The following is an 11,865-nucleotide window of genomic DNA, read 5'->3' on the forward strand; positions in this document are numbered from 1 at the left end:
GTCATCATTTATTGCTTTACCATAAAGCCGTGAAGTTGTACTTAAAACAGAAAAAAAAATGGACCTCCCATTCTCTTGAGATTTAGATTTAAGAAAATGGATCACTTAAAATGTTTTGTTGCCTAAGCCTGCTGATTACAAGGCTGTCTGTAAAATTACTCTGGTTAGGGACTCTAGAAAAAAAATAAAGAAACCCGAGAGTACATTGAAATAAGATATTTATACAACCGTAGTATGTAGCAAAGAGAAAATACATTCTCAGCCTGGTTACATTACCACAGTACGTTTATGCAAGAAGGGTTTCGGTTTTAATTCCAAAAATATAAATATAATAGATTTGGGCCGATCATATATTTGTATCATGCTTACCAATAATTCCCCTATGTAAATTTAATTATATATTTTTCACTGTGTAGTGAATATATGTCTATGTATGAAATGCAATTATGGTGGGAAAATGTATATCATATAATAGTGAATGTTATATATTGTTTAATTATTATTTTGTTATGGTATATCTACTAGGTTTCCTGTTTTGCTTTTATATGCTGCAAATTGTTATATTTCTGTATAATATGTATTTTCTCCAGCTCCCAATTGTGGTAAATAATTGTGACATAAGTTGAATCGAATTATATAAAATATTGATATTATTTTAAATAATGCAGTAGCATAAAACAACTGAGAAAAAATCATAGTCCATATTTGTTTGTAAATAAGTAATTGTTAATGACACCTGTAGCGTCTACTGATATAATAGTATCTTTGAGTTGTATCACCTTGTTGGAGGTTTCATTAGTTTATTAGTTATTTGTAGATTTTAAAAAAAAATGTAACAAAGGCGATCCACAGTGTTTTTTGTTTTTTAGGATTTGTTTCAGAATGTTTCAAAAATTGTCTGGCTAGGGCAATATTTTATGAGCTTACTACTTTTTAACAAACCAGAATAAAAAAAAAAAAAAATATTTGGGGCATGAATGACAACTTGAGGTTTTCTTAGTAAATACTCAAAACAAACTGTATGTTTGCACCCACCCACCCCCAACACACACAACCAAAAAGAGGAAACACTTTATTTCCCTGTGCCAAAAAATATATCCTGCTTACTAAAGGATCATTTTGTCTAAAACTGTTGATTCTTTCTAGGAATAATCACGTAGGAAATCTTGGAAACACTTTAGTAGATTGGAAACCAAATCCACTGTCTCCTTATATAAAATGTGTTGCTATAGTTTACATACCAATAATATAAAACGGATGTTTATGTGCATGGAAACATTTTAATCTTTCCTGATCGAAATTAAATGCAGGCAAAAACGATTTATGCCAGATTCCCTGCATATCCCCTAATTGAAAGTAATAACTAACATACACAAACTGGACCTAACGATTGAACTTTTTAGGGATTGGATCTAAATGTATTCCTGAGCTGTAGAACGATTCATTTATGATCAGCCTGAGCGATAACTAGGAATCAAATTACCAACAGCAGTTTGTTCCTTTTTTATCCATTGTTTATTTATTTATTATTTTTGTATTAGAATTATTTTTTATTATTTTCGTGTGGATGGATTCACACACAGGAGAAAACTTTTTTTTTTTTTTACTTAATCTAGGTTGTGATAGTTTTATTTATTTTATTTATTTTATATATATATATATATATATATATATATATATATATATTTATATATATATATATATATATATATATATATATATAATCCAAGGTATTTAATAAAATGATCGGTGAAATGATAGTGTGATTACGTTTAAAAAATGTTTTAATTGTAATAAAAATAAAATTAGATACTTTTGGTAACTAGTCAGTAGATATAAGTTAGAGCAGTAATGTAGCTTAATATTATAAAATAATAAATATAATTAGAATATATATACACATTAAAAAAAGGTAATACTGAAAATCAGAAAGACAACATATAAATAAATTTATTGTAATAATATGATCCATGTATATTGTAAGACCAAGAAAGACAACAATATATTTTAAATGTTTTTTTATTGAAAGATGTGAGAATTTTTCAAAAAAAAAAAAAAATGAACAGATAGTTACCCGAATAACCAGCACATTTCAAATCATGTATAGTAAAAAAAAAATATATATAGAACAGTTTGTGATAATTAAATTTTATTGAACTGGAGTGAAAATAAAAACCTGAGGTTTATTCCTGCATTTTATACCCCGCTCTGTAGATTACAATATGGATTTATTTTCTCGTATATTCATTTATATATTTATATATATTTATATATTCATTTTCTTTTAAATCCCCCCCCCCCCCCCCAAAAAAAAAACTCAAACAGAATTCAATGATGGCACTGTGATTGTCCTAAACAGGCGGGATAAACGATATTAAAACACAGTTAAAGAAACCAGAATTCCTTCAATCACAAAGCTAGATGGACTTTTATTTACAATATATACGTATCATGTAAGTTAAAAAAAAGGGAAATTAAATGCAAAGAATTGTTCTCTAAATATTATGTACACATCATGTACAACTCTGAATAAATTAATACCAATTTGCATATTTTGGGATCAGTATAGCTTATTTACACAAATTTCTATTTTTTTCATAAATATCTCTGGAACATAGGTAGACAAATACCTAATAATGTACCAGCTTTCTGGTTTGGAGCTTAAGCATGAGTTCATTTAAGGAGAGCATCTTTAGACAAAGCAATAATAATACAAAAAATATTTACTTATTTTATTTCGAGTTATTGTGTATTCACAATCTGATCAGACATACTTCATATGTGGTTAGTGTTACCAAGAGACTCAGTTTATTTTTTTTTAATGAACAACTCCTTTACCCCTTTTTTGATACAAATCTAAGGAATCTCTTGTTACCATCCCTTAGCCTTTCATCTTGTTCACTGAGTTTGACATTTAGGCCTTTTCTTGTGAATAAAATGGAATCCTTCACAATAGGGCTACTATAAGTCATTGATGCCCCTAGAATAATTATTTTCAGTTCATGATATAATGATGAATCCTTTAATTTCTGCATTGTATGAAATGATACACCATATGCATAATGAAACGTTTCTCAAATCTTCAGAAATAATGGGGTTTCTGTATGTGGTAAACTTATTGTTCCTTTTTTGATCGCTGCCCCTTTTTTCAATAAATAGTTATAATGTGCTGTACAAAATCCCAGTGCTTTTCAGCCCTTATGGCTCAGGTGAGTGGCATATTGTGCCAGTCACTTAGGAGTTTCCCTTCCAGGTGAAACATTTCTCTGACTCTCCAAACCACTAACTAGTCTCTGGATGTTCTGGAGCTCGTTTATAGAATCCTTCATGGAGGATTTGGGAGAAAGAGAGTTGGAGTGGGACCTCTTGTGGACTGGAGTATCTGGGATAGGGCTGGATTCCCTGCTGCTCCCAGGTTTAGAGCTCTCTGAGCCAGGGTTTAGGCTGGCTGGCAAACCGGTGGTAAGGAGGTTGGTGCTTGGTGGAATAGTCACAGGTATCTGGTAAGGGCTGAAGCGCAGGCGCGGTCTTGTGGTGGAGAGGAAAGGGTTCCTTGGCAAAGTACTGGCAGCGCTGGTGGCTGGCATGGCCGATGCTGCGGCTGCAGCTGCTGCCATGTAGGTGTAGGGATAAGGAAATAACCCTCCAAAGGTGGGCATTGGGATACCCTGCAAGAAAACACAAAGTCAGTATGCTCACAGTAAATTACGCAAATCATCACTAAACATACTTTTAAAGGGATACAAAACACAATTTTTTCTTTCATTATTCAGATAGAGCATGCAATTTTAAGCAACTTTCTAATTTATTCATATTATCTATTTTTCTTCGTTCTCTTGCTATCTTTATTTGAAAAAGCAGGAATGGAAGGATAAGAGCCAGCCCATTTTTGGTTCAGTACCTTGGTAGAGCTTGCTGATTGGTTTGCTACATTTAGTAACCAATCAGCAAGCGCTGCCCAAGTGCTGAAATAAAAATGTGCCTGCTCTTAAGCTTACATTCCTGATTCTTCAAATAAAGATAGCATGAGAATGAAGAAAAATTAATAGGAGTAAATTAGAAAGTTGCTTAAAATGGCATGCTCTATCTGAATCATGAAAGAAGAAAATTGGGTTTAGTATCCCTTTAATAACAAACAAAATAACTAAATATCCATTCTTTGTCACTGAAACTTGGGAAATGTTTCATCATAAGGCCATATCTAGATAGGTATTAAAATAATACTATAGTTAAAAAATATATGCTAGGGCTTTAGAGTTCAAAATTAACTAAATTCTTTAAATCATTTACTGCATAATATTATGTGAATTTATCTTAAAACGTGAACTTTAACATTTAATGGAATTTGTTTAACATAAATTAAATACATTTATGTAATTAGCATGGAGATATTACTGACATCACACAGTGTTAGATATGTTATGTCAACAGAATTTGAAAGCAACTGTCATATGTAATACCTATTAAAGAACAAAAAGATGGAATGATTTACTATTAAAACAAACAAAAGAAAGAAAAATTAATTCCTCCCAAATTTGGTAAGATTATTTGAATTTCATACACTGACCTTTGAGATTAACAACACTATATGGTATGTATTTAATATTATACGTTTTAGATTTGGTTAAAACAAATTCAAACTAAGTTCGGTAAAAAAAAAAAAAAAAAAAGACATTACTGATCCAATAGATATTAGTAAATAGACCACTTACTTAAGCCCTGAATATAGTATGACATATATATATATATGTACCACAGGACTAATATAAGGACTGGGACCAGTGTAACCAAAATATCAAAGCAAATTAAAAGAGAAGATGATATCACGTAAGCTATTAAGGGTCAGGTATTTTTCCTAAAAGTTGGACAGGAATTACAGAGTCGACTGTCTGAACTGTATCCCACATCACAAGACCACTAGGTCAATTTCTTGAAGACAGTGAAAATGCCGAGAGATATTTGAAAACTCTCTGTATCAAGTTCACTCATCTAGAAAATCAAACGAATACACAACCCCTTTGCCAAAAACTTAAATAAAGCCCTATTTCTGCTCAAATGTGGGAAGAATTTCACATTGGTTTCAAACTAGAAGACACTTTCTGCTGCTTGGCGCTTGTTTCAGAGCCCACTACCCTGATTCTCTATCAGTTTAAATAAGGTTCCATGTGAGAGAGTCCTGGAGAACTTCTTCTGGAAGGTTTTAGGGAGCCAGATAACACCTTAGTGAAATATCACCACAGAAAAACAGGAGATTGATAGATCTGCCTCATTGCAAATTCACTGTCAGTAAATCTTTGGGCATATAGGCAAGTGCTGTTCTTGCTAGAACGAAATTATTCTTGATTGCTTTTATTAGTTGGGTCAATATTAATAGGTGCAGATTTACAACTAGTACTGACATAAACTTGTTTAAACAGTGAGCTCTCTTACCTGAGAAGCCAGCATGTGCTGGGAAAGGTGAAAAGGGAAGGAAGAAGCTGCTCCTGCTGCCCCTTGGATTGAGGACAATGTTCCATTTTCCAAGCTACCTGCCCCAGTCATAGAGGCCAACAAGTGTCCCATGCCCATAGCAGAAAAAGCCCCTGGCGCCATTGCAAATTGTCCTGGGTGAATAAACATGTGTCCAGCATTCAAGGGGTTAAAGAACTGCTGACTGTGCAGGCCTGAGAGGGCCAAGCTTTGCAAGTGGCTGGCACTCAGGTGTGGGGGGCTGTCAGTCTGTACCATCAGTGGGGAAAATGGTTCTTTACTTAAACTTCCACATTCCACGTCCACTTTGGATTCATCCCTCCGCCTACTCTCCAGTTTTTCCTTCTCTAAACTCCTGGGGCTGAATATAGTGTCGCTGTCCTTGCGAGGCTCTGGAGACTCTGTCTTCTTGTCTGGGGTGGGTCTCTCTTTGCCTCTGTCCTCTAGCCGGGGGCTGCTGGGAGCAGAAGATGCCACACCTGGGCTGTGAATCCTTGATGTCCTGACCTCTCTTCTATCCGACTCCTGGTCACTGTCTACACTGAATTTGTCATCTGAATTAAAAATATATATATATATAGTGTTAGAGGTGAATGCAGCACCAATGTAGAACAAATACAATTATTTATGTATTCTCATATATTATCTCAATTGTATTCTAAACGCTGATATGAAAGAGGTGGCCTTTTATTTATTTTTTTAAAAATATAATTTATATATCATAACCCAATTTTGTTTAATGATTATATATTATTGTTAAAAACATTCAATTGCTTCGACCTTTTTCATTTTCACATTGTGTAGATGTGTAAACGTGTCTCTTTCTTGATCTTTAGTGAATTTAGTGCGCCCAACTATATTCTTCAGTGATTACACCAACACCCTTTTTGTTTCTATTTTTATACCATAATTGCCCATCTTTTTGTTATATACCCATTCCATAGTCTATTATTATTTGACAAATAATTTTCTGAAAGTATTATTAAACATATTTTGAAACAACAAAAACATAGGTTTCAGGTATGGCCATAAAGCACTGATATCATATATAATTATATTATTATTATTATTATTATTATTATTATTATTATTATTATTATTATTATTTTCCTGATATGGCTAACTAACTGAAGATTTATTTTTTGCCCTGATTGCTTAAAGTGAAGAGGGGGGGGGAAAATCTGCATTACCTGTAAGTATCTTATAAAGTTTGCAGAGAATAAAAAGCAGGTGTACATAAAATACAAATATTTGGCTTTATTTTGAGACATTTGCCCTACATTATGGGTGAAGATGTTGCAGATTTTTTTTTCCAGAACATTGCATACTAAAATACTTATAATATTACTAATCCATCGTAGGATTATGCAGTAAACATTTATGTTCTAAAAGTATCCATAGTGGCAATACTAGAACCCTATTAGAAAAAAAAGAATTCCTGCAAAATGTAATGAAAATGCTTTGATGGAGTTAATGCTAAATTTCACTGCTTCTTTGGAGCAATTTCTGCTGATTCATTTTTACTCTAAAACTTTGATTCTATATATGGGTGTATAAAACTGTGCGATTTAGTGACTGAAAATGTATTTAGAGTTAACAACAATGACTTCAACACCTGTTATGGCAACCACACAAATATTAACAAGTATCCCCATACTTTTACACCAGCTAGTTTACATTAGTTTTACTAGTAGTCAGTCTTAGCTAACTGGCATAAATGATAGGCTTCTATTATTAACAGCAGAAATAATATTATGATAGGAGCTGATACAGTCTAGCAACAAAAGTACATTACAGGCAGCAATGAAAAATACATATTCTAATGAAAATATTTCACTTATCCCATAATAAGATTTAAAGGTGCCTCTTGCAAATAAAAATGCATTTACTCTTATTAATACTAATAATAGAGGACTAAGCAGCACATTCTGTAGTGGGGTCTGTTTTGAGAGCTTTGGCAACAGCAGTTACCTCGGTTAGAGCGGCTCAGTCTCAGCGGGCTGGGCTCAGTGCTCAGCGGGGAATGCAGGTTGTCCCTCCCCGGGGTAGGCTCGCAGGATGAGGCATCAGACTCTGCCCCGTCCCGGTCTTGTTTGCACTGCTCTTCATACATCCGCAAGGACGGGAGGGTCAACTGTTTCCTTCATTTTAAAACACAAGAATGAATTTATTAAACAATGTATGATACCCACGTGGTACCCAGCGCACCTTAGTACCCCAGGGATGCCACATAGGAAAATTATGTTTTTTTTGTAAATATTTATTTTAGTGTGTATAGCTTTATGATTTGATGTAAACATTGATAAGTGCCAGTTGCTCAAACTTGATCAGTAGTTTCAATAAGACAGAATAATGAAATAGTTACCTCTTTTCTCGTCTCCCATTGCCAGTGTCTCTAAATCCTTTAGCAAATGGATTATTGTCAATTTTAAGTTGTGTGATCTGAAATAAATAAAAAAAATCTAAATTATCACCTAATTAATTTATTTACTCCCATCTGTTTCGGCATTGATTAGATATGATTTAATAGGTCTAAATATAGGCCTGTGGTTTCTAATAATCTTATGTCCTTTTTGGCATTTAAGGTAAAAACAAATACATACATTATTTAAATGGTTCGAGATAATGTAGTTCTGGATATGAAAAATAAAACAAATAGATAGATAGATAGATAGATAGATAGATAGATAGATAGATAGATAGATAGATAAGGTGTCCTATTATTTCTTCTAAAACTGCTATTCTCAAATGTATTTCTTTTGAGAGAAAATAATATATATACTAATACTGTTATTTGACACTGGAATTTAGAAAACAAATATATGCATATATGTGTATGGGTATATAGGTGTATGAATATATATATTCCGGCTTATAAATAAATACAAATTCAAATGACTGCGGTATATGTGATCAAGGGTTAATGCACAATCTGCCAGTTACACATTTTTATGAAAATTATTTGAATGTGTGATCCCCTATCAGTAGAAGGTTTTGCCCTACCTACTGCAGCAGGTTCTCTTTCATAGAGTTTATAACACACATAGTCCCAGTTTAACACACCACATCCTTTATTAAAAATGATGCTGAGGTTTGGCATGAATTATTAATAGAGATTTAATGATAGGAAGTTATTTTTCAGAGCCCCCTGGAGGAAACATGGCGACTAAACATTGCTGTGTTGGTTAAGAGCTATTCTTATCTCTCATATAAGGCTGACTTATGGTGCAGGCGACATTAGGCCAATTAATAATTCATTCTTTTGAAATATGTCCCCTCAGATGCCATCTTTAAAAATGTATGTCTAATCTTTTTATGTTGTATATGCTCAAACCAATTGATTTTTTTGTTTGTTTCCTAAGTGTATACACTACCGACCCAGCCTGCAATAATGCAAGATGTCACCATACAGATTGCAAACATACAAACAGAAATATTTTCAGAGGCCAGTATAAAAACACATAAATATATTAAAACATCATATGTACATGTAAATCCAGGCTTAATGTTATCATATATGATAGATAATTTATGATCACATTACATAATATGCAATCATTTTAATTATTTATATACGTGTATATATATATATATATATATATATATATATATATATATATGTGTGTGTGTGAGGGTATGCATATATATATATATATATATTTATATGTGTGTGTGTGTGAGGGTGTATATATATATATATATATATATATATATATATATATATATATATTTATATGTGTGTGTGTATGAGGGTGTATATATATATATATATATATATATATATATATTTATATGTGTGTGTGTGTGAGGGTGTATGTATATATATATATATATTTATATGTGTGTGTGTGAGGGTGTATATATATATATATATTTATATGTGTGTGTGTGTATGAGGGTGTATGTATATATATATATATATATTTATATATGTGTGTGTGAGGGTGTATGTATATATATATATATATATATATTTATATGTGTGTGTGAGGGTGTATATATATATATATATATATATTTATATGTGTGTGTGTGTGTGTGTATGAGGGTGTATGTATATATATATATATATATATATATATATTTATATGTGTGTGTGTGAGGGTGTATATATATATATATATATATATTTATATGTGTGTGTGTGAGGGTGTGTATATATATATATATATATATATATATATATATATACACATTGGCAATTCTCTCCCCCCACACACACACACACATCTGAGGTCTAGTAGAGTATGATATTTCTGTTTTGTGTGTTGTTTTGTGTGTTTTTTTCTTTAATAGATCACAACATACATAGGTTTACTAGTTTAGAAAACTGTTTATTAAAAAAAGTACAATAACACTATCTTTACTTGGGAATTAAATTGACTGACCCTTCAAGAGAGAGGGGCAAGATGAACCAATTCTCTGTGCAGACTGAGCTGCAGCACGAGTGCTCTTAAATCGATTGTGACTCTGCCATAAAGTTTATGAGTGGAGCAAGCCCACCAGGAGTCCAGCACTGGGCTGCCAATTAGCCCCTACAGCCCGGGGTGAAGGCGTGTTTGGGGTAAACTACCGGGTGCATGTAGCTAAACATAGGCATTTATATAAAGTCAAGCCAAGCAGCTAACATATTAAATAATCTAAAGTCCTGCTATGTAGCACAATGCATTAGCCAATTGGAAACTATCATATGATCGTGCATTGTAGATAAGTTCCAAAAAAATATATTATTGCATGCAAACCTCAAAACCACAGCATTGTTAATTAGCCCACTAATATGATTTCAGACATACAATAAATTATTTGTTGGAGACTCGTGTGTGGTCGTCTTTTTATATATGTATTTATCTATCTATACACATACATGCACAGTGGATGTCTTTTTATATATGTATTTATCTATCTATACACATACATGCACAGTGGATGTCTTTTTATATATGTATTTATCTATCTATACGCATACATGCACAGTGGATGTCTTTTTATATATGTATTTATCTGTCTATACGCATACATGCACAGTGGATGTCTTTTTATATATGTATTTATCTGTCTATACACATACATGCACAGTGGATGTCTTTTTATATATGTATTTATCTATCTATACACATACATGCACAGTGGATGTATTTTTATATATGTATTTATCTATCTATACACATACATGCACAGTGGATGTCTTTTTATATATGTATTTATCTATCTATACACATACATGCACAGTGGATGTCTTTTTATATATGTATTTATCTATCTATACACATACATGCACAGTGGATGTCTTTTTATATATGTATTTATCTATCTATAAACATACATGCACAGACATACAATAATAAGTACAAGGTATTGGAATGATTTAGTATATTTCAGAATAATAAAATTATGATGTTTGTTTCAGTAAATGTGATAACAATTATGTGTTGTCTTGCTGATGCTGCAATAAATTGGTAATTATTTACTGGACTGGAGTGCTGCTGTTCTTTTGATACTTTGGATAACTATTATGTGGGACAGAATTTAAACTTTCAGTTAAGGTGGAATTAAATCCTTTTTTTAACTTACCTTATCATTCTGATATGCAGTGACAGCTATAAAATCAGTTTCTGGAAACACGTATGTCCGGAACGTGCTATAGGGGAGTTTCAAGATATCGTTTGCTCTAACAATATGGAATCTTGGCTGATATTTATGCATTGAGTTGAGGATTGTCTGAAAATAAAATAAAAAAAATCACATAACATTTTATAAGTTAAATAAACTCAGATAATAGTAGTAATTTCCAAAATAAATTAAGCAAAATTATGAAAAATAAATGTAATATTAAATTTTAACCATCTACCCCAGCCAAGAATAAAATGCAGAACCGTAATAATGTTTAACTGGCACATTCAAATGATTATTTAATTTTGGAATGTAGAAATAGAAATGTATTGTTTAACTTCAGCCATATAAAAGAAGCAAATACAGAGGGAAAATATGTAATATTGACTTTGCATTCAGAGCACTGTTTAGGTTTTATGCAAAGGCAAATCCCTTTGTGGTCAGAAAACATTACATTAAGTGTATGTGCTATCCCTATTTCATAAAACATTAAAAAGATTGAATGGAATAAATATGCTTAAAGTGTCATAAAACAGATCGATCTGATTACTGTTATATCAATGAAAATCTAGAAGAACAAAAATGAAACAGCATTTTCCATCCAGGCATGTAAATCCCCAATGCACACATCCTCTGATCTGGCTGGCACGATCAGGATACAGATGCGAATTGATTAAATTGTGGACAGTCCAATTTAATATACTAGATTTTTTTTTTTTACTTCTACAAAGATAACCCTAAACATTCCCATTAATTAGACCCTTTCCTTTAAATAAAATACTTAAA

General features: G+C 32.0%; 1 protein-coding gene across 1 annotated transcript in view; it reads right to left on the reverse strand.

Moving 5' to 3' along the window:
* Positions 1-2,003: 2,003 nt before the first annotated feature.
* The window catches only part of TBX2 (T-box transcription factor 2), a 15,350-nt gene continuing 5,488 nt past the window's right edge, over positions 2,004-11,865 (reverse strand). The window contains exons 3-7 of the mRNA XM_053707347.1: positions 11,041-11,187; positions 7,835-7,911; positions 7,441-7,610; positions 5,431-6,023; positions 2,004-3,668 (exon numbers count right to left, since the gene is read on the reverse strand). Coding sequence (XP_053563322.1) covers positions 3,231-3,668; positions 5,431-6,023; positions 7,441-7,610; positions 7,835-7,911; positions 11,041-11,187 — 1,425 coding nt within the window. The 3' untranslated portion in view covers positions 2,004-3,230. The remainder of the gene's footprint in view (positions 3,669-5,430; positions 6,024-7,440; positions 7,611-7,834; positions 7,912-11,040; positions 11,188-11,865) is intronic.

Source organism: Bombina bombina, chromosome 3 (assembly GCF_027579735.1).
Source record: "Bombina bombina isolate aBomBom1 chromosome 3, aBomBom1.pri, whole genome shotgun sequence".
NCBI lineage: Eukaryota > Metazoa > Chordata > Amphibia > Anura > Bombinatoridae > Bombina > Bombina bombina.